This window comes from Oncorhynchus kisutch, linkage group LG5 (assembly GCF_002021735.2).
Source record: "Oncorhynchus kisutch isolate 150728-3 linkage group LG5, Okis_V2, whole genome shotgun sequence".
Classification (NCBI taxonomy): Eukaryota; Metazoa; Chordata; class Actinopteri; order Salmoniformes; family Salmonidae; genus Oncorhynchus; species Oncorhynchus kisutch.
Window position 1 is genome coordinate 1,998,627 of NC_034178.2, and position 23,735 is coordinate 2,022,361.

At 46.0% G+C, this 23,735-nt stretch overlaps 1 protein-coding gene across 2 annotated transcripts in view; it reads left to right on the plus strand.

Moving 5' to 3' along the window:
- Positions 1-23,735, plus strand: part of LOC109881340 (lysine-specific demethylase 6A-like) — a 52,406-nt gene that overhangs the window by 24,547 nt on the left and 4,124 nt on the right. Inside the window, exons 8-27 of one of the 2 annotated variants that reach the window (XM_031824003.1) lie at positions 3,536-3,570; positions 4,172-4,265; positions 4,393-4,618; positions 6,587-6,806; positions 7,669-7,803; positions 9,675-9,806; positions 9,980-10,057; positions 10,138-10,245; positions 10,423-10,785; positions 10,994-11,778; positions 11,999-12,128; positions 12,335-12,440; positions 13,172-13,377; positions 17,368-17,429; positions 17,520-17,594; positions 17,698-17,846; positions 18,366-18,480; positions 19,041-19,228; positions 19,424-19,565; positions 21,103-21,229. In XM_031824003.1, coding sequence (XP_031679863.1) covers positions 3,536-3,570; positions 4,172-4,265; positions 4,393-4,618; positions 6,587-6,806; positions 7,669-7,803; positions 9,675-9,806; positions 9,980-10,057; positions 10,138-10,245; positions 10,423-10,785; positions 10,994-11,778; positions 11,999-12,128; positions 12,335-12,440; positions 13,172-13,377; positions 17,368-17,429; positions 17,520-17,594; positions 17,698-17,846; positions 18,366-18,480; positions 19,041-19,228; positions 19,424-19,565; positions 21,103-21,229 — 3,476 coding nt within the window. The remainder of the gene's footprint in view (positions 1-3,535; positions 3,571-4,171; positions 4,266-4,392; positions 4,619-6,586; positions 6,807-7,668; positions 7,804-9,674; positions 9,807-9,979; positions 10,058-10,137; positions 10,246-10,422; positions 10,786-10,993; positions 11,779-11,998; positions 12,129-12,334; positions 12,441-13,171; positions 13,378-17,367; positions 17,430-17,519; positions 17,595-17,697; positions 17,847-18,365; positions 18,481-19,040; positions 19,229-19,423; positions 19,566-21,102; positions 21,230-23,735) is intronic. The other variant, XM_031824004.1, reaches the window with a different exon arrangement.

Genomic DNA, 23,735 nt, shown 5'->3' on the forward strand with positions numbered 1-23,735 from the left:
TCCTTGAGATGTTTCTACAACTTGATTGGAGTCCACCTGTGGTAAATTAAATTGATTGGACATGATTTGGAAAGACACGCCTGTCTATTAAAGGTCCTACAGTTGACAGTGCACGTCAGAGCAAAAACCAAGCCATGAGGTCGAAGGAATTGTCCGTAGAGCTCTGAGACAGGATTGTATTGAGGCACAGATCTGGGGAAGGATACCAAAACATTTCTGCAGCATTGAAGGTCCCCAAGAAGACAGTGGCCTCCATTCTTAAATGGAAGAAGTTTGGAACCACCAAAACACTTCCTAGAGCTGGCTGCCCGGCTAAACTAAGCAGTCAGGGGAGAAGGGCCTTGGTCAGGGAGGTGACCAAGAACCCCATGGTCACTCGGACAGAGCTCAAGAGTTCCTCTATGGAGATGGGAGAACCTTCCAAAAGGACAGCTATCTCTGCAGCACTCCACCAATAAGGCCTTTATGGTAGTGTGGCCAGACGGAAGCCACTCCTCAGTAAAAGGCAGATGACAGTCCGCTTGGAGTTTGCCAAAAGGCACCTAAAGGACTCTGCCCATGAGAATCAAGATTATCTGGTCTGATGAAACCAAGATTGAACTATTTGGACTGAATGCCAAGTGTCACGTCTGGAGGAAACCTGGCACCATCCATACAGTGAAGCAGCATCATCCTGTGGGATGTTTTTCAGTGGCAGGGACTGGGAGAGTAGTCAAGATTGAAGGAAAGATGAACGGAGCGAAGTACAGATAGATCCTTGACGAAAACGTGCTCAGGACCTCAGACGGGCGAAGGTTCACCTTCCAACAGGAAAATGGCCCTAAGCACACAGCCAAGACAACGCAGGAGTGCTGGCTTTTGAGGCTCGACCGGACCGGGGTATGTGTTGTGAAGCTAGCTACAATAAGGATTAGGCACAATCGTGGAATTTGCGGTTTGCCATCAAAATAGAGGTTTGACAGTGATGCAAATGAATACAAACATACTTTTATTTTTAGGCTTTCCTCAAGGTCCACTGTTGTGGCTAATCCTTATTGTGGCTCGCTTCAAATAGATGGGTCCGACCACCATTTAATAAAATAAGAACTGTCTTTTAAGTAAGGGTTATTTTAGATGACAGGTAGCTAACTATATAGCTACTGAAACAATGTCGTTTTGCTATTTTTTTGGGAAGGACTTTGTTTGCATCCATGAGCTAGCTATCTTTTTTTATTATGACCAGCACTGAAGGTGCGCAAGACAACTTTACCAGCATCATAGCATACGTATCGATGAATCGTTGTAAACAAATGAAATACAAGTGATGGTGAAATAACTACGTGTTAAATTATTGTATGACGTGCAGTCATTTTCACATCCTGATTGGTCAACAAGGTGATTTGACCTGTCAAATAGGGTTGGTGATTTGACCTGTCAAATAGGGTTGGTGATTTGACCTGTCAAATAGGGTTGGTGATTTGACGCGTCTTTTTTGACATGCAAAGAGCTAAACGGCATCCATAGAAATCCTGGTTGAGAATGAAACGACTGAACAAATGAACACCGAAACAGCACAGCAAGTAAGTGAGGGAAATAGGTTTTGATTTTTTGACTGGTAATGGGGACATATGTAAATGCCAACAAAATAACTTTTTGGTCAGTGTGGTGTGTGTAACCTTTATTTAACTAGGAAAGTCAGGTAAGAACAAATTATTTACGATGACGGCCTGGACGACGCTGGGCCAATTGTGCTTCGCCCTATGGGACTCCCAATCACACGGTCTAAGTCACTGCATTTCAGTGCAAGAGGCATCACTACAACCCCTGGTTCGAATCCAGACTGTATCACATCTGGCCGTGATTGGGAGTCCCATAGGGCAGCGCACAATTGGCCCGGGGTAGGCCGTCATTGTAAATAAGAATTTGTTCTTAACTGACTTGCCTGGTTAAATAAAGGTTATACACAATGACCAACCAAAACTTTATTTTGTTTGCATTTACATAAGTCCCTATTACCAGTAAAACATAATGAAAACCAATTTCTTTCACTTTATGTGCTGTTTCTCAGCCAGGATTTCTATTGAATGCCGTTTGGGTCTTTGTGTGTCAAAAAAAATACACGTCAAATAACCGTATTTGATGTGTCAAATAAGCTTGTTGACTAATCAGGACCTGAATATGACTGCACGGCACAAAATAATTTAACTCAGTTATTACACTGTCACTCGTATTTCATATGTCACAACGTTTTGTCTACGTATGTTATGATGCTGATAATGTTCTCTCGTGCACCTCTAGTGTTGGTCATAAAAAAATCGAATTTATTTATATAGCCCTTCTTACGTCAGCTGATGTCACAGTGCTGTACAAAAACTCAGCCTAAAACCCCAAACAGCAAGCAATATGCAGGTGTAGAAGCACGGTGGCTAGGAAAAACTCCCTAGAAAGGCCAAAACCTAGGAAGAAACCTAGAGCGGAACCAGGCTATGAGGGGTGGCCAGTCCTCTGTGCCGGGTGGAGATTATAACAGAACATGGCCAAGATGTTCAAATGTGCATAAATGACCAGCATGGTCAAATAATAGTAATCACAGTGAAAAGGTCAGGGTTCCATAGCCGCAGGCAGAACATTTGAAACTGGAGCAGCAGCACGGCCAGGTGGACAATCTCCCTTTTTTTTAACCTTTTAACTAGGCAAGTCAGTTGAGAACAAATTCTTATTTTCAATGACGGCCTAACAGTGGGTTATCTGCTTTGTTCAGGGGCGGAACGACAGATTTTTACCTTGTCAGCTCGGGATTCGATCTTGCAACCTTTCAGGTTCCTAGTCCAACGCTCTAACCACTAGGCTACCTGTTGCCATGTGACGTGTAGGCCAGTGACAACGCATCTCAATTTAATCTATTTTAAATTTGGGCTGTAATGCAACAAAATGTGGAAAAAGTCAAGGGGTGTGAATACTTTCAGAAGGCACTGTAGCTAACCCAACAACTGTAACAATCTATTTGATCAGAGTGAAAGGAGGTGGCGTGGTAGGGTTTATTATCTAGCACACCGAAAACATTACACTGCATGATATTATTGTTATTTCATTCGGCTTTCTCCCCCTCTACTGGCTCCTATCGCCTGGAACCTGTTACCTAGGAGACACCTATACCCGTCCCGCTGGAGTGTTTCCAATCAGGCACAGGGACAAACACACATCCTCCCTCTCTTTCTCTCTCACACACGTGTCCTTTCTATCTCTGTTACACACACACATCCTCTCTCGGTCTTTCTCACACACACGGGTACATCAAGGGCAGTCTCACCTCTGTGTATCAGTCTGGTTGGGCTCATTCACTCTGCTCAGAGACACACAGTACTGCTCTACAGACAAGTCAACCTGCTGCCACCGGAGGAGACTAGCAGCTCATCTGTTCAACACAGTGGATTAACTGCAATCATTTCTGTTTTACTGGAGTCGTTCCATTTTGACCAGAATTTTGATGCTGAATGTTGGAATTTTTCTCCAAAGTAGCCAACAATTTGTATTTTTTTTTGTCTCTCTTCCTCAGTTCAGTTCCACATTGCCCATTTGTATGAGATTCAGGTAAGCCTTGTCCTTTTCCTCTCATCTCATTGAATTGTTTGTACTGTAGCTACGTGCTTTCCTTTTCAATAAGTATTCAACAACGCTGTTCAAGAATAAGTTACACTTACCCTAAAATATTAACTATACAACTATTCTATGCTAGCTAGCGTTTTATCAGCTAGGCTAATTGATCCGAGAGAGCCTTGTGTTGTGATCAAATGACCACGCATCATAGAAAATGGATGGGTTTCCCTCTCGGCCAGTTCCGTGTGGTTGCCATGGTAACAGGAGTCCCTATCTCTCTCGTATGCCCGTGTGATTCGTCTTTCACACTGCTTTGGCTTAAGCAGCAGCTCTTAATAATCGGACCATGTTGACTGACTGACTGCAGTAGCACCACAGGAGTGCAGAGCTGTGGGTCAGTCAGTGTTCTGCTGTGTCAGTAGGACGTTGCTGCAGCAGAGTCATTACGTCCAGCAGTCTGTTGGGAGTAAAATGTCTCGGTGCAGGCTAGGGACACTGCTTAATCTATCAAATATGGCACGTCATTTGTTATTCTCACCCTCCTTTTTTCCCTCTCTTTCTCCTTCCCTCGCTCTCGTTCTCCCGTTTTCTGCAGAAGAGATACCGGGCTGCCAAGGAGGCGTACGAGACCCTTCTGCAGACAGAGAATCTCCCAGCACAGGTGAAGGCCACTACCCTGCAGCAGCTAGGTAAGACCACACACAGCTGATGAAAAGAATGACTGGGTCTGGCACTGAATAAATGGATGGATGAGATGATGGCTAGTAATGGGAAGGTTGACCTATTGTTCTGTGTTCTCCCCTCCCCCTCTACTAGGCTGGATGCACCACACGGTGGAGCAGCTAGGAGACCGAGCCAACAAGGACAGCTATGCCATTCAGTGTCTGCAGAAATCACTGGAAGCAGACCCCAACTCGGGACAGTCCTGGTACTTCCTGGGCAGGTGCTACTCCAGTATTGGCAAGGTCCAGGATGCGTTCGTCTCCTACAGGCAGTCCATAGACAAATCAGAAGCCAGTGCAGACACTTGGTGTTCAATAGGGTACGCATTAGACCGTATGTCTTCTCTCTCTCTCTCGATCCGTCTTTGTTTTGCTCTGCTATCACTCTCCCACTCCTCTCCCACTCACCATCCCATATCTCTCCCTCCTTTGTCATTCTGTCTGTCACCCTTTCCACTCCACTCTCTCTTTAACCCTTTCCACTCCTCTCTCTTTAACCCTTTCCACTCCTCTCTCTTTAACCCTTTCCACTCCACTCTCTCTTTAACCCTTTCCACTCCTCTCTCTTTAAACCCTTTCCACTCCACTCTCTCTTTAACCCTTTCCACTCCACTCTCTCTTTAACCCTTTCCACTCCACTCTCTCTTTAACCCTTTCCACTCCACTCTCTCTTTAACCCTTTCCACTCCTCTCTCTTTAACCCTTTCCACTCCACTCTCTCTTTAACCCTTTCCACTCCACTCTCTCTTTAACCCTTTCCACTCCACTCTCTCTTTAACCCTTTCCACTCCACTCTCTCTTTAAACCCTTTCCACTCCTCTCTCTTTAACCCTTTCCACTCCTCTCTCTTTAACCCTTTCCACTCCACTCTCTCTTTAACCCTTTCCACTCCACTCTCTCTTTAAACCCTTTCCACTCCACTCTCTCTTTAACCCTTTCCACTCCACTCTCTCTTTAACCCTTTCCACTCTCTCTTTAACCCTTTCCACTCCTCTCTCTTTAACCCTTTCCACTCCACTCTCTCTTTAACCCTTTCCACTCCACTCTCTCTTTAACCCTTTCCACTCCACTCTCTCTTTAAACCCTTTCCACTCCACTCTCTCTTTAACCCTTTCCACTCCACTCTCTCTTTAACCCTTTCCACTCCACTCTCTCTTTAACCCTTTCCACTCCTCTCTCTTTAACCCTTTCCACTCCTCTCTCTTTAACCCTTTCCACTCCACTCTCTCTTTAACCCTTTCCACTCCTCTCTCTTTAACCCTTTCCACTCCTCTCTCTTTAACCCTTTCCACTCCACTCTCTCTTTAACCCTTTCCACTCCTCTCTCTTTAACCCTTTCCACTCCACTCTCTCTTTAACCCTTTCCACTCCACTCTCTCTTTAACCCTTTCCACTCCACTCTCTCTTTAACCCTTTCCACTCCTCTCTCTTTAACCCTTTCCACTCCTCTCTCTTTAACCCTTTCCACTCCTCTCTCTTTAACCCTTTCCACTCCACTCTCTCTTTAACCCTTTCCACTCCTCTCTCTTTAACCCTTTCCACTCCTCTCTCTTTAACCCTTTCCACTCCACTCTCTCTTTAACCCTTTCCACTCCTCTCTCTTTAACCCTTTCCACTCCTCTCTCTTTAACCCTTTCCACTCCACTCTCTCTTTAACCCTTTCCACTCCACTCTCTCTTTAACCCTTTCCACTCCACTCTCTCTTTAACCCTTTCCACTCCACTCTCTCTTTAACCCTTTCCACTCCACTCTCTCTTTAACCCTTTCCACTCCACTCTCTCTTTAACCCTTTCCACTCCACTCTCTCTTTAACCCTTTCCACTCCACTCTCTCTTTAACCCTTTCCACTCCACTCTCTCTTTAACCCTTTCCACTCCACTCTCTCTTTAACCCTTTCCACTCCACTCTCTTTAACCCTTTCCACTCCTCTCTCTTTAACCCTTTCCACTCCTCTCTCTTTAACCCTTTCCACTCCTCTCTCTTTAACCCTTTCCACCCCACTCTCTCTTTAACCCTTTCCACTCCACTCTCTCTTTAACCCTTTCCACTCCTCTCTCTTTAACCCTTTCCACTCCTCTCTCTTTAACCCTTTCCACCCCTTACTACTGTGTCCTCTACTCTTTTTATGTATTTAACCCTCCACCACTCACCGCTCTGTCCTCTCTACCCCTCTTTTTCTATATTTAACCTCTCCACCCCTCTTTCTCCGCCTCTTTCAATATTCAACCCTCTCCCCACCCCTTTTTCTCCCTGTCCCCCTCTCCTCAATCATTTCCTCTCTCCATTAGTGTTCTGTACCAGCAACAGAACCAGCCCATGGATGCTCTGCAGGCGTACATCTGTGCAGTGCAGCTGGACCACGGCCACGCGGCTGCCTGGATGGACCTGGGCACGCTCTACGAGTCCTGCAGCCAGCCGCATGACGCCATCAAGTGCTACATCAACGCCATGCGCAGCAAGGCCTGCTCCAACGCCACTGCGCTCACACAACGCATCAAATGCCTGCAGGTGAGGAGAGGGGGAGAGACTCGGGAGGGAGGTGTTCAGTCCCAAATCAACCCCTAGCTCCCTACCGCTAAGATGGTTAGGGGAGGGGAGGGGATGCTCCTGAGTTCACTGACCACTGGTTGGGCGCTTTTTTTTCTCTTTTTTTTTTTCACCTGTTGGAGATCTGAAAGAATTTGGACAGGTGTCAGCAAAGTGGGAATGGTTTAATCTAGCCCTCTTGTTGAGTTATCACCATGTTTGCTCCCATCCTTTCAGGACTAAAATGGGTGTTCAGGGGCTAAGAGTTGATTGGACTGGGTGGGAGAGGTCTGAAGACCCACTTTGAATCCCACTGCTGGAGAGACCTATGATCCGAGCTGCTGGGCTACTCAAACTTGACTATTCTGAACTACAGATTGTGGAAACCATTTTCTGAATGCCAGAAGGCAAATCTGTGTGTGTTCACAGTGGAACCTGGCTCCTCCAGTCCCATACCCCATGTCTTGTCCATTTTGATGTAAAAACATTACCCTGCATTCATCTGTATGTATGAATGAGGGAACATTCTCCAGTCACCAGTAATTTGAGCATAATTCCTTGGCATTAAGACAACGTGATGGTTTGTTTTAATGATTGTGTTGTGTAAATTCATTCAAAGTGCACATATGACCCCCAACTTCCCTGTTTGGTTGACCACTCTACTAAAGACCATAACGGGCAAACATACCGGAATTCCATCCTCAGTAACAGATGGGGCCACTGATAGGCCAAGCTAGTAGCTAACCGGCTACATGAGAGCGACCGTAACAAGACAATAACATTTTGATCGCAAGATCATTTTAAGTCATTAAAATGTTGTTTTCACACGTTTTCCATTCCATAGGCTCAGTTGAGTAACCCCCAGGTCACTAGTCTACAGAGTAAAAGTAAAATGCTTCCTCTTATTGATGAGGCCTGGAGTCTACCAATCCCAGCAGAGCTAACCTCCAGGCAGGGTGGCCTGAACACTGCACCGCAGGTGAGACCAGATAGACCACTCCCCCCACACCCCCACACACACAACCCTCTACACACAACACCCCCACCGCCAACGGGCAACACATCACCTGGAGCTTCTCCATGAGAGTCTTCCTGTGGAGTAACCGATGCCCTAGAGCAGTCATAAGAACCAATTTAACCAAGTTATGCTCACAATCTGGAAAAGTTACAGTGACTGGAAAACCCCCTGGTAAGTCATTCATATAGCTGTACCTGGTGTGGTTAAGGCAGCGATCTAGTGATACTGTGGCTTGAGACATGACATGCAAATGTTATGACGTGATTTGCCACAATTTCTTGTTATGACTGCTTAGGGCTTTTGTTATGACTGACAGGATCAAGGGAGGTGTTGCCCATCCCAATCCCCTCCTCCCTTCCCCAATCTCCCTGACACAGCCACAGGCCAACCTCACTACCCACTGTCTACCAGTATCTGTTATCATGGCTTCACAGCTCAAAGATCAATTTGGTTCATTTAAATTGGTTTAATTTAATTTCTCCATTCAAAAATAATACATTTTAATTGTGACATCCAGTGTATTTACACAATATAAAAATACAATTTTTTTTAAATACTCATGTATTTTTTACCAGACTAAAAAACAACAACTTGCTATTCCACACTGAAACGATTGTTGAATAGCGGCAAGACATCAATTGATTGTCGTTGTGATTGGTGAGGTTGTGCCTCAGTAGAATAGTTCCAGGTTGACATTCTTCCTCTCATTCATCCTGAGGTCATCAGGTGCCTTGCTGCCTCTGAAACCTAGCGGCGCCCCCTAGTGTTGCAGTACCATTCATTCACTTTCATTATAGACAACATTAGTTCCTGTGTGTTTGTTGAGTATAATTGTCAGCATCAGTCTATACAAACTGAAGCCGTCTTCAGATGTTTGTTTTGGGGAGGAGACGGGAGAGGGTTGTTTTCGTTCACTTGTATTGACATGGTTTCAGGTGTTCTGATTATGACCACAACCCATGTTTTCAACAAATCCATTTTCATGTCGAATGGAGGATGACAATTCACACCTGGAGTTGTCTTTTTGAAAATATTGATGATTTAGTTTTAAGAGCTGCAACTGCCAAGGGCTTAGCGTTGTGGTATGAGCAGGCAAAGCCTTTGTATGGCCAAGCGTCTTTGTTGGCGATGACTCTGTCAACGTGGAAGGGTTGACAGTTTGTGATGAGAAATTCCACTCTACCGGTCGTCTTCGGGGTATCATTGCAGATTGTTTAAAAAAATAAAAATGCAGGGAAGAAATATGTATGTGTTTCGAAGTCCCAATATCACCCTCCTGCTTTTGTTCTCCCTCTCTAACTGCCTATCCCTTTATTCTGTCACTTCCTCTCCATCCTTCACGTTGCGTTCTGCTCCTTGCTACCTGCCCTTTAATTTTCCCTCTTCTCTTGCTCTCCTTTTATCCCTCCATCTCTGCCTGTGATCTACCCCTTCCTGGCCCTTTCTCTCTTCTCCTGCATCCCTCCATCTCTGCCTGTGATCTACCCCTTTCTCTCTTCTCCTGCATCCCTCCATCTCTGCCTGTGATCTACCCCTTTCTCTCTTCTCCTGCATCCCTCCATCTCTGCCTGTGATCTACCCCTTTCTCTCTTCTCCTGCATCCCTCCATCTCTGCCTGTGATCTACCCCTTCCTGGCCCTTTCTCTCTTCTCCTGCATCCCTCCATCTCTGCCTGTGATCTACCCCTTTCTCTCTTCTCCTGCATCCCTCCTGTCTTTCTGTGCACTTTACCTCACTGCTTTACCTTCTATCATGTTTTCAACACCCTTCACTGCACTCCCTTGCAACCCCTTCACTCTCCCTCCTCCTTCTCCTTCCCTCCCTCTCTGTAGGCGTGTAAGCCACAGCACAGCTCGGAGGGAGGGGGATCGGGCCAGGCTCTGCCCCCACACGTGGGCCCTATGGGCCAGGGGGAGGACCAGTCCAGCCCTGCCAAGAGGAGGAGGGCCTCCAGCCCAGCCAAGGTATATTACACTATATTCAGATGGAGGTCTGATGTGTTTTTGTAGAACAGACATCAGGTAGCATAGGAAGTCGTGTGAGCAGTATGTTACAATACCACTTGCATCCATTTAAATATTTTAGGTTGGCTGAAGATGAGGAATCTCTCACTCCTAACTCCTAACTCCTTTTGCAGAGCCAGCCAGATTCCTGGGCTAGTAACTCTGCACAGCAGCCAGTCCCCAACTGGTACCTGTCACCACAGAAACTGCAGGTAAACACACACTTAACACACCCTGCTGATTCCGTCTCTACACATACACACACTAATCTGTACGTACTCGGTGCTCCCAGCTCCTGGACCAGTTGAGGAGTAACCGGGCCAGTCTGAAGCCCCTACAGCTGCAGATGCTGGAGCAGCTGGAGGCACAGCTCAACCTAATGCAGCAGCACCAGCAGCAGGTACATACACACATACACACACTTATTACCCACAGATGTTTACCTGATGGCCTGCAAGCAGTATACTGTATGTCCCTTCTAATTATTCTAATGTAGAGTAATATATTGACTAATTCATGTTAATCCACTGAAAGTGCTGTTGTTAATTAGACTAAACCCTGATGTTGTGTTCTACAGATGAGACAGAATGCATCTGGACAGCTGCGTCCCTCCCTCCCCAACGGCCCCTCAGCTACCAACTCTCTTCCCCCTCCTCACTCTAGCCTGCCCCTCTCCCGGCCCCACCTGGCCCCTCAGGGCTCGTTGCGGCCCTCCTGCCCCCCTCAACCACTGGCCAACGGGCCTCTGGCAGGCGGGACACCACACGGACACTCTGACACACTTTCTGTGGGCAATAATAATAATGATGACCTGGTGGTGGCCACAGGACCCAACGGAGACGTGCCTTACCTGCAGCCCGGCGCACTACTACCTCACACCTGCACAAGCACCCAATCACAGGACACAGCGCGCCGGGCCCTGCACCTAAACTCCACTCAGGTAGGACTCTACCTGTTCACTCTATTCAGGTCTATGTGAAGCTCATATAGGCTCTGAGTGAACTGCTATTCTTTTCTGTGCTAATTCTTGCTTAGTTATCTCAGATGTTCCTTTAGTAAGGAGAGAACTAGACCTACTATATGTTGTTTAGCTATAGTCCTTATTCTGATCTAACAGTGGGGTTCCCTCCCTGCTCCCCTCTCTACAGGGGCTTCAGAAGGGTTCCGCTCCACATTGGGCGGGTCCTAATGGGGATGGGTCTCTCTCCTCCTCTGGGGGGTCAACCCACCCCCTCTCGCACCCACAGACGCCCCACAATCAGGTTGGACATTCCGCCGCCCCGTCGCCGCGGCAACATGCTCTCAACCACCTCCCGTCCCCCCCTTCTCCCCATCACTCTGCTACCTCAGGTGGAGCACCCGGCACCCCTGCTACCAAAGAGAGCACGCCCCTCGGCAACGGCCCCGCAGCCACGGCAACAAAGGGGCCTGGGGAGACGACAACGGCCAATAGCACTGCCGCGGCGGAAAGCTTATCCAATCACGTACAGTCGGCGGCGGGAGACGGCGGGACAAGCAACCGGTCCCCTCACCACAGCTCAGACAATCCTAAGGGGGGCGACCCCACCACCTCCGCCCCCCACAAGAAGATCAACAACATCCACCCGGCCGTCTCCTCGACCGCTTCCTCCCCCATCTCTGCAATGTCCACCGCAACCCCCTCGCCCAAATCCACCGAGCCCGGCCAGACGACGGGCCCGCACGGCCTCAACAGCCCCTCCACCACCACCGCAGCATTATCATCAGCCGGACCCGCCACCGTCGTCAATGGCAACAGCAAGGGGGGCATCTCCGAGGACTCCCAGAGCCCGTTGAAGGCGGACCCCCCTGCCACGTGTCGCAGACCCACGCCACCCCATGCCCGCACCCCCCCATCATCCTCTTCATCCGTGTCCATCTACCCCTCCTCCACTGATGTGCTCAAGGCCTGCAGGTTAGACTGGGGGGACCCTGTACCAGTTATTTTTTGGGCTGTAGGAAATTTGATGGTCTCCCTCTTGGGAAGAGTATTGCATTGTAGTATTGCATTTGTTGGTAGAGGGAACTGTCAGAGCAGAGATTATACTATAAAATCAAGAGACTAATCTTGTTTGTACCTTTTTTCTCTCTTTGTCTGTCTCTCTGTCTCCTTTCCCTGTTTTTCTCTCTTTCAGAAACCTGGGGAAGAACGGTTTGTCTAGCAGCAGTATACTGCTGGATAAGTGTCCCCCTCCTCGCCTGCCCCCTCCTCCCTCCCCAGTCCTGCCCAAAGACAAACTCAACCCCCCCACACCAAGCATCTATGTGAGTATGGAAGAAAGACTTCTCGTCATAGTATAATAATAATGAAAGGGGAATGTTTTAGTCTATGTGATTCTGATGCGAATCTTGCAAATGCATATACACTCAACATTCAAAGGTGGTGTTTTGAAGACGTGAGATATATATTTTCAATTGAAATCATATTGAATGTCCTTTTAAAAAAACGTTATTGTGTATTTGATCCCCAGCTGGAGAATAAGAGGGATGCCTTCTTCCCTCCGCTGCACCAGTTCTGCACAAACCCCTCCAACCCTGTCACCGTCATCAGAGGGCTGGCCGGGGCGCTCAAACTGGGTGAGTCTACCATTTATACTGCCACCTGCTGGTTAGGACTGTCATTACAATACCCGGTTTTGCCTTTTCTCATTTGGGCAAAAGTCCTTCCACCACCCTCTCTCCTCAGTGACCTTGAAACTGATAAGTGGTGGAGGAGATGTTAATTTGTTAGTAGGTGAACGGATGAGTCCTCAACCTCAATAGTCATCTTTCATCAATTGCTGAGTGGCGCAGCGGTCTAAGGCACTGCTTCTCAGTGCTAGAGGCGTCACTACAGAACCTGGTTCGATTCCAGACTGATCACGACCGGCCGTGATTGGGAGTCCCGTAAGGCCCAGCGGGTTAGGGTTTGGCTGGGGTAGGCTTTTATTGTAAATAAAAATTTGTTCTTAACTGACTTGCCTAGTAAAAATAAAATAAGTAAATGGTTGAGTTTCCTACCTGATTCCTTCGAAGAGCTTTAAAACCCTCCCTCTCTTTGCCGCTTCTCCTCAATTACCTTTGACCCTTTTCAAAAGGAGGCGAGAGAGGACGCAGGAGTTGAACCAATTCAATTGAGGAATGCCCAATGAAGGAGTCCTTGGTGCCGACCATTAACTTGGATGTTGCACTTATGCAAGCCCCAATGCAGCTTGAGCATTAGCAGGTTTCCAGGCCCTTTATTTGAATGAGTGCCCGCTTCTACCCCTTGTTCACTCTTTCTCTCGCTCTCTTTTTCATCATCTCCTACCTCTTTCCCCCTCTCTCAGACCTGGGTCTGTTCTCTACTAAGACCCTAGTGGAGGCTAACCCAGACCATCTGGTTGAGTGTCGTACCCAGCTGTCTCAGCCCGCTGACGAGAACTGGGACCTGAGTGGTACCAAGAAGATGTGGCGCTGCGAGAGCGGCCGAGCTCACACCACCATCGCCAAATATGCCCAGTACCAGGCTGCCTCCTTCCAGGAGTCACTACGGGTTAGTAGAGGGAGATGTATGCATGCACGCACGCACCCACCCAGGGTTTCCGTTAGGAAAATGTGGCGCTGGAGAACGTGAATGGAAAGATTTAAATTTACCGGATCCATATGCTTTGGGTGCGTAGTCCAGTAAGGCATCCACCCACGGTGCTCAGAATGACAGAAATCACATGTAGATTATGGTGATGCGGCTTAACAGAACAGGCAACTCCTGTAATGAAGCAGGAGTTGACATAATTCTCAAACATTTGCCAAAATCCAATTTGTTGGGAAACACAGGTCACCTGGTAGCAGTTGGGAAACACAGGTCACCAGGTAGAAGTTGGGAAACACGGGTCACCAGGTAGAAGTTGGGAAACACGGGTCACCTGGTAGCAGTTGGGAAACACAGGTCACCAGGTAGCAGTTGGGAAACACAGGTCACCAGGTAGCAGTTGGGAAACACAGGTCACCAGGTAGCAGTTGGGAAACACAGGTCACCAGGTAGCAGTTGGGAAACACAGGTCACCAGGTAGCAGTTGGGAAACACAGGTCACCAGGTAGAAGTTGGGAAACACAGGTCACCTGGTAGCAGTTGGGAAACACAGGTCACCTGGTAGCAGTTGGGAAACACAGGTCACCAGGTAGCAGTTGGGAAACACAGGTCACCAGGTAGAAGTTGGGAAACACAGGTCACCAGGTAGAAGTTGGGAAACACAGGTCACCTGGTAGCAGTTGGGAAACACAGGTCACCTGGTAGCAGTTGGGAAACACAGGTCACCTGGTAGCAGTTGGGAAACACAGGTCACCTGGTAGCAGTTGGGAAACACAGGTCACCTGGTAGCAGTTGGGAAACACAGGTCACCTGGTAGCAGTTGGGAAACACAGGTCACCTGGTAGCAGTTGGGAAACACAGGTCACCTGGTAGCAGTTGGGAAACACAGGTCACCTGGTAGCAGTTGGGAAACACAGGTCACCTGGTAGCAGTTGGGAAACACAGGTCACCTGGTAGCAGTTGGGAAACACAGGTCACCTGGTAGCAGTTGGGAAACACAGGTCACCTGGTAGCAGTTGGGAAACACAGGTCACCTGGTAGCAGTTGGGAAACACAGGTCACCTGGTAGCAGTTGGGAAACACAGGTCACCTGGTAGAAGTTCCATACGTGACTGATGAAAGTCTCTGTTTGAAACTTAGAAAGAGGAGGAATCTAGAGGCAACAACTAGGATGGGTTGTTAATATGACTAGGATGGTGCCTTGGCTTCTGGACAACTAAAGAAAGTTGATCTGAAAACCAATAGAACAGTAGATAGATGGCATAGTGGTGGGTCCAATAGGGAAATACATGTAATAAAATGTCTGTAATCATTCAAAATACTTCACCAGAAAGCATGACTTGGCCACAGAGTGATCAAGCTTGTTTAAAAATATATTTTTTTAAAGACACCGCATTGGGCTACTTATTTTTATTATTATTATTATTTTATTTTTATTTTTTTACCCCTTTTTTCTCCCCAATTTCTTGGTATCCAATTGTTAGTAGCTACTATCTTGTCTCATCGCTACAACTCCCGTACAGGCTCGACGAAGGTTGAAAGTCATGCGTCCTCCGATACACAACCCAACCAAGCCGCACTGCTTCTTAACACAGCGCGCATCCAACCCGGAAGCCAGCCGCAACAATGTGTTGGAGGAAACACCGTGCACCTGGCAACCTTGGTTAGCGTGCACTGCGCCCGGCCCGCCACGGAAGTCGCTGGTGCGCGATGACACAAGGACATCCCTACCAGCCGAACCCTCCCTAACCCGGACGACGCTAGGCCAATTGTGCGTCGCCCCACGGACCTCTCGGTCGCGGCCGGTTACGACAGAGCCTGGGCGCGAACCCAGAGTCTCTTGTGGCACAGCTGGCGCTGCAGTACAGCGCCCTTAACAACTGCGCCACCCGGGAGGCTATCATTAGCTTATTTTGACAAAAATATCTGATTGTTTCAAATCACAAGCTTCTAGGCCTATGCCTATTCGGGAAGCCCGTAATGTGGGCAACGCGCGTGGCAACAAGCCTCTGAGTTGTGGCTGTCAGTAGAAAAACATCTCAAATATGAAGATAATGTGTGTTGAGTATAATTTTAAATGTTTAGACAAGAAGAAGGGGAGGGGTGTGTGGCGAAGATAGAGGCGAGTCGCTCTCCAGAATGACTCGGCTGTTTCCTGCCAAATCTTACGCATTCATTGTTTCATTGTGTGAATATTTTTCTTTTTTGATCAATTCCCCATTACATACAGTACCAGTCAAAAGTTTGGCAACACCTACTCATTCAAGGGTTTTTAATTTTCCAGTTTTCGACATTGTAGAATAGTAGTGACGTCATCAAAACTATGAAATAACACAGATTCATGTAGTAACCAAAAAAGTGTTAGTGTCTCAAATATATTTTAATTTGTTTAAGTAACCATCCTTTGCCTTGATGACAGCTGTGCACAGTCTTGGTATTCTCTGCAGTGATATGCCATCACCAGTAGTAAATGTACCGTTAATCCCTGTCATTTGGTAACATTGTTTTATGGTATTGCGTGTATTAGGGCTGGGTGATATGGCCAAAATGTCATACCCTGATAACAAAATATATCACGATATAGCACATTTTCTGTAAATTCAATTTAGAAATAGTTTTTTGGGTGTCACCCGTAAACTCTCCGTACTGTTTCACATGATTCTTGCATAGGGGGTAAGAGGTTAGTGGTATTTGAGCCTGTTGTCAGGACCGGCCTGTGGCATATTTTGCGTTGGACAGTTTTCTGGTCGGACTTTTCATACCCAAACCACGTCCATGCGACCAACGTTGACCCTCTTAGGTACGAGCTCCCTGTCTCTGCTCTGTGTCACGTTCACTCTCTTCCATGTTTGTTTGTGTTGCAAATTTCCTTCCACACCGATGCAAAGCATCGTCCATTAGACAAAAAATATTGCCGTAAAGAGTGATTTGCGACAAAACGAACTAAACGATAGAGCACAATATGAAACGATAGACGTTTTTCTATTGTCACTCGATATATATCGTCATGTAGCCCAGCCCTAGCTTGTTTTAATGAGTTATTTACCATTCTCAAGAGTGGGAACATGGTTTGCAGAGTTCACAACCTGCTACACTTGTGAGAATTTAGTTTTGGTTTATTTCGTAACCAATTATGATATTTGTAAGTATTTTTAATTCTGTTTTGTTTGGAGTCCTCCATGTGAGCATGTCTGGTTTCTCTGTCCTGATCATGTTGAAGGAGTGCGCGCCTGAGGATGCATAGACACACCTGTCCTGCTGCCGTTTTTTTTAACATCCACTGTGAATGATAATATATTAAAACTATACTGTAGTTTTAATATATACTGTTCCTTGCAGTAAGCGATTTTGATCAATCTTTCCGACAATCTCCCCTTTGATAATCACCAATCGGTGTGAAAGAGCAATGGACGTTATAGGCCTACTGCTGTATTGGTCTATAGGCTCTGAGTTCCATGCAGTCATTTCTTTAGCTACCAATGGATCACGGGATATAAGTGTCCATATGGCAGGCTGGGGATCTCGCCTTAGTTGACTTCACTTTTAGATTTGTATCATTTTAATTCAGATTTTTGATGAACCATGTAACAACTTTATTATTGGAATGAAAATAAACAACCAGCTGAGGAAATCTCACTCAAAATATTCTCTGTGCATGTGATAGCCATCGTGTATCTTATTTATCCAACAACTAACACAAATAAACACTACAATTTAATTCCACTAAATGATTCAAATAATCTACAGACTGATAAGCGTGACGGTAAAAATGTATTTCCATCAAAATAAATGGCAATATTTTGTAATAGGATTTATTTTGGCCGGCGACTGTTATCGGCTTTTTTGGGGGGGGCGGGGGGGGGGGGCAATATCCGGCTAACGGAAACCCTGATACACACAGACCTGTTTCCCAATGCTCGGTGTCTTTTTGAATGGGATCCTCTTTACTCTCAGGAGGAGAATGAGAAGAAGGCGTTGAAGGAGCCCTCAGACGCTGAGCCAGCATCAGCAGAGAGGTGAGCAACACACACCTGTCAGGATTTCTCACTGATAGATTCACAACCTTTCAACCTTTTCTAATCATAATTTCTTCCTGCTGTGTTCAGTGTGGCACGCAAAAGGAGGGGTCCCCTAAAGCACATCAAATTTGGGACCAACATCGACGTGTCGGACGAAAGAAAGTACGTGCTTGTGTGGTCAGACATGGCATTGGTCACACGTTGCAAAATATTTCTAAACCCCATTGCTTCCTCTGAACACACCCCCTTTCTCCTCATCTCCCAGGTGGAAGCTACAGCTGCAGGAGCTGAGTAAGCTGCCTGCGTTCGCCAGGGTGGTGTCTGCTGGCAATCTGCTCAGCCACGTAGGACACACCATCCTGGGCATGAACACTGTCCAGCTCTACATGAAGGTCCCTGGCAGCAGGATACCAGGTAGATGCACACACACACAGTACATATTAGGCAAGGGCACGGTACATCGATACAATTTTATAGGACAAGCTGTTGCAGTTTCTAGTGCTTTTTTATATTGATACTTATGAGTTACAAAGACAGACTGTTAAAGATGCACTTTGCAGAAATCCCTCTACCATTTCCTGGTTGAAATTCTAATAGTTTGCCTAATTCACTTTGTGCCAAGACAAGCAAGTACAGTGTAGAGCATCATTAAACCGCTGTGAAATATATTTTCCATAACCAAGAATATTGTATTTTCAGCTGTTTTTAAAGCTGGTGTACAAAACCGAAAGTAAGAGGGAAAAAATTAAGTTAAGAATGGGAAACATGGAAATTTCTCACATAACAGATCTAGCGTGTTCTAGACTTGCCTTCAATGAGAATGACAGATCTATAAATAACATTTGTGGGGTTTTTTTTTGGGGGGGGGGGGGGTCGCCCAAAAAATGACATAATACTGTTCTAACTCGGTCTTGCTTTGTCTCTGTGGTCCAGGTCATCAGGAACACAATAACTTCTGCTCTGTCAACATCAACATCGGCCCTGGGGACTGTGAGTGGTTTGCTGTGCCAGAACCCTACTGGGGAGTGATGAGCAACTTCTGTGAAAAGTAAGGACCTAACAACCATAGAGGCTAGTGATAATACATTATACAATAGTGATGTTGTCAGTGAATGAGAAATGAGGGAGGGGGGGGTTAGGGGGGGGGGGTCTGCGAGAACAGCAGAGAAAAGGATAAATATACAAAAGATGGAACGACATCAGATGGGGTGTCAAGGTGAGGGTCGGCTTCTTTTGTGGCTCGCTTTGAACACGAAGAGCAAACTGTCTGAATGAAAAAGGAGTGATTCAGGGAGATATTGAGTGAAAGGAAGGAAAGGAGCTGAATTGAATCCAGGAATGAGGTCATTAATGAAACACGGGAGATCTAACTAACCCATCTCTTCTCTCTGGCCTTCCACAACAAAACTATTCTGATTTTAAATACAGACAAAGGAATGGCCCAGAAGACAGAAAAGACTGAAATTAGATGGTCTTTAATACGAGTCCTAATTCCACATCTCTTACAGAAATGAGAAAAGACTGAAAATAAATACCCCCCTCGCTCTTTTCCTCCCCCTCGCTCTTTTCCTCCCCCTCGCTCTTTTCCTCCCCCTCGCTCTCCATCAGAAACAACATCAACTTCCTGATGGGTTCGTGGTGGCCCAACCTGGAGGACCTGTATGAGGCAGATGTGCCTGTCTACCGGTTCATCCAGCGGCCGGGGGACCTGGTGTGGCTCAACACGGGCACCGTCCACTGGGTCCAGGCCATCGGCTGGTGCAACAACATTGCCTGGAACGTAGGACCCCTCAGTGGTAAGCCTCTGATGCAGCTTTTGCTTGCTCCTTCAGTTACTGTAAATACATTTAGTAATTTAAAAAAGACATGTATTTATGAATACAATTTAATACATGGATATTATCTCTTAAAGTGATAGTTGACTCCAGAATCAGTTTGTCAGCTGTTTCTAGACCTGTAAAGTGTTGTAATTAATTTCACAACATCCACAGCCCACCAGTACAAGCTGGCCGTGGAGCGTTACGAGTGGAACAAGCTCCAGAGCGTCAAGTCCCATGTACCCATGGTGCACCTCTCCTGGAACATGGCCCGCAACATCAAGGTGTCCGACCACAAGCTCTTCCAGATGATCAAGTACGTCACCGTCTTTTACAGTGTAGTTTCACCCTGTGAGCATCTCTCCTGCCACATGTTACAACTGTGTGTGTCCAGTCTGTCATGGGGGGTGGAGAGTGACACAGGGATGCAAACTAGTCTCCTCTCAGCGAAATACGCCAAAATAGGTGACCTATGTTATTTGTGTAAATCCGATGAGGGGGCTGGGCTTTGGATCACAACTGGCTGTATCCAAGGCTCAGCCAATCATTCACATAACAACAGAATGCAGCGCAGCACGCGACTGAAGAGAGAAGAGACGATACATTTGCTAGTTAGAGAATCGGCGCGTGCTCTGGAAAGACAGCAGTAGGGTGCAAAGGCAGTTTGCCAGTTACAGTAGCGCATCCCTGAACCATAACGAAGAGGTAGGTGAGAGGTTTGACCACGGAGACGGGCTGAGGAAGCGTACTTCATGAGCTGCAACCAAAAAACAACTGGTGTTTGAAAAGTTTGAGGTGAGGGAGAAAGTGGGGTGGATCAAGAATTGTAAGCATTATTAAATATCTTGCTGTGGTAGCTTGATCGAATTCTCCGTTAGCTAGCCAGAAAAATGTTGAGCAACATTAGCCAACTTAACTGATCGAATAATTGAGTTTGTTTTGAAAATTTGATGCCTAATGAAGTCCGATAGCCAGCTAGATAACGTTACATCAGATGAGCTAACGTTAGTAACCTAACCAATTCGCTATAGTATTAACTGGTATATGACTCCTTGTAGTGGATAAAAAGAGCTTTGCCAGGTGTACTCTCTGCCTGAAAGAGATCAATTATGTCAACAAAGGGTATCATGCTCTGCTGGCACATTGTAGAACACATGTCCACAGGCTGAAAGTGTACAATGTAATAACGTGCAGTGTAGCCCAAAGATGATGCTTTTGTTGTTTTGTATTTGACAGTAAAACTTTAGTGTGAGTGAGGGGGGGAATATTACATTTTTTACTCGGTGAAGGTCATTTATGTACAAATGTTGCCTTGTGCACTTGATCGTCTACTAGACTGGCCACTATATTAGAGCAAAAATAGAATGCCTGTTTGTTTCATTCTATTTCTACATTGTTTTTTTCCCACGTGCAATATTTAGATGTAGATGTGTGTGTGGTCACAAGCGTTCTATTATAAAGGCTGTCATGGCTAACTGTAATATTAGTGCATTGTTTTTTCCCTCAAGACTTCTAGTGTCATTTGCAGTAAAGTCTAGGCAACAAATAATATTGTATTGCATTCCTTACATTTAGGTTCACATTCACCACTTTTTATTTTACACACAGACTGGTCATGTTATTTTGTTGTTTAATTAGTTAACCTGCATTTCCCCCTTCAAGGATTTTTTTGCATGTCTCAGTGCAACAACAAAAAGTATGACCTTTTTGTGCCCTCAGCAGTTTGCATCCCTGAAAAGAGGGTTTCAGATTGGATGATGACTTACATATTGATGACGTGGCTGCTGCAAAGCGTAACCTTAAAACATGTAGGTGTCTGGGTTTCTTTTAATGTCATGGTGTGTTTGATGTAGGTACTGCCTGCTGAGGACTCTGAAGCAGTGTCAGTCGGTGAAGGAGGCTCTAGCCGCGGCAGGGAAGGAGACGGTACTGCAGGGCAGGAACAGGGATGAGCCTGCGCACTACTGCACCATCTGTGAGGTACGTCAGGGGCTCCGGCCCATTTCAACCCCTTGTCCCTTACCCAAGCTGCTACCCCACACAGTCATTACATTGTCAGTATTGATAGGTTTGTTTTGAGTAACTGACAATAATGTTCTGGTTGACGACGGAGAAATTGACTACAGTCCATGACTATCATGTGAGTAACTGACAGGATTATGTGTTGACGACTGAGTAAATGACCGTTTCTGACTTCAGTGTGTGTGTTGGTTGACTGTTACTGACGTGCATGTGTGTGCGCGTTGGTTGATTGTAATTACAGATAGGAATGGGCATTTGACATGTTTTGACTGTTCAAAATGAGTACTCAAATGGAAAAAAGCACATTTATGTATTTGCAAACAGTGAACAACAATGCCTAATATCATAACCATTACAGATAATGAATCCTAATTGCTAAATTGCCTTATATTTATTCAGGGATTTTGTTTTTTAAGTGCCATTTTAAGATGTTTGTTAACTGTATCAACAGGTTATATTATATTGTGGAACACAGTCTTCGAAAACGTAGTAACCTCAGCAATGTGGCGCTTGCTTGTAGAATGGCATAGCCTTGTTTTGTTAATTTAGCAGACAACACTCTTCTTTCCCGCGCCACAAAGTCTGTAGACGCCTGCTCATCGGCTATCTCATTTCAAAATCATGGGCATTAATATGGAGTTGCTACCATTCAGCCTCGAGCCTCAGTGAGGTCAGGCGATTGGGCCTGGCTCGCAGTCGGTGTTCCAATGAATCCCAAAGGTGTTCGATTGGGTTGAAGTCAAGGCTCTGTGCAGGCCTATCAAGTTCTTCCACACCGATCTCGACAAACCATTTCTGTATGGACCTTGCTTTGTGCACACGGGGGCATTGTCATGTTGAAACAGGAAAGGGCCTTCCCCAAACTGTTGCCAGAAAGTTGGAAGCATAGAATCGTCTAGAATGTCACTGTAAGCTGTAGCATTAAGATTTCCCTTCACTTGAACTAAGGGGCCTAGCCCGAACCATGAAAAACAACCCCAGACCATTATTCCTCCTCCACCAAACTTTACAGTTGGCACTATGCATTGGGCAGGTAGCGTTCTCCTGGCATCCACCAAACCCAGATTTGTCCGTCAGACTGCCAGGTGGTGAGGTGTGATTTATCACTCCAGAGAACGTGTTTCCACCTCTCCAGGGTCCAATGGCGGCTAGCTTTACACCACTCTAGCCGGCGCTTGGCATTGCGCATGGTCCTCTTAGGCTTGTGTGCATCTCCTCAGCCATGGAAGCCCAATTCATGAAGCTCCAGATGAACAGTTATTGTGCTAACGTAGCTTCCAGAGGCCATTTGAAAGTTGGTAGTGAGTGTTGCAACAGACGATTTCTACGAGCTTCAGCACACTGCTGTCCCGTTCTGAGCTTGTGTGGCCTACCACTTTGCAGCGGAGCCGTTGTTGCTCCAAAATGTTTCCACTTCACAATAACAGCACTTACAGTTGACCGGGGCAGGCCAAGCAGGGCAAAAATTTGACGAACTGACTTGTTTGGCCATGTGTATTTTATAGTTAAAAGAATGTAATTGAACAGAATAGTGTGAATTGCGTCTTGCGTCTGGAACAGTTATTCTCAGGGATAATTTTAAACTGGGCTCAATTTGGCCAGTTAGGGTTACAGGCCCAAACCTTTGGAATATACAGAAGTTTTATTTAGTTATTATGCCTGTTCTTTGGAATGTTTTTAATGGGTTAACAGTTCTCCATTGAACACCGCATGGGGATGAATTATGGCCAGGACATCTGTTTGGTGAATAGGCCTAGGCTTAATGATTGTGATAAATGTCTTTATCAAAGTCATGTTTTTAGTGTGGAACCTGTATGTTTAGGGGGTAATAGATTTGAATAACCAATTCTAGCAGTTTGCAAGGTAGGGTTGTCATTTAATGTTAGTTACCACAGCCACAAAGTCAAACACCCTGCCTGTTTCTACAATTTAGTTTCATAAAATCTCTTATTTTAAACCTTCATCCCTAACCACACTGTTAACCTTATGAAAATTTTTATTTGCAGGACACAGCCCCTATATGGAAAGATAAGACTCACAAACATGGTGTTGTCTGTTTTTTGCTTTTCGTACCCCAAAAGCATCTTGACTCGTCTGATTATGCCAACTTCTGTCTGTAGCCCATCAGTTTGGGCTACACACGAATATGACCCCTCTGTGGAAAGGTTTTGCTCTAGGATGCCCACAGGCCTCACAAGACTTAACTGAAGGTGCCCCGGTACCAGTTGAAAAAATGACTGGAAGTATATATGGAGACAGCTTAGTGCCAAAAATAAGGGTTTAAATATATGTAAAAATATATATATATTGTTGACTGATCTTATCTCTCAGATATAGGACAGACACAACAGAACAAACTCCATTGGGTTTATTTTGGGGAACTGTTCCATGTAGTGAATCTGTTATTCATTGTGTTTATATGGGCTACATACCTATCGCTCTCTCACACTGCCGGGGTCACTAA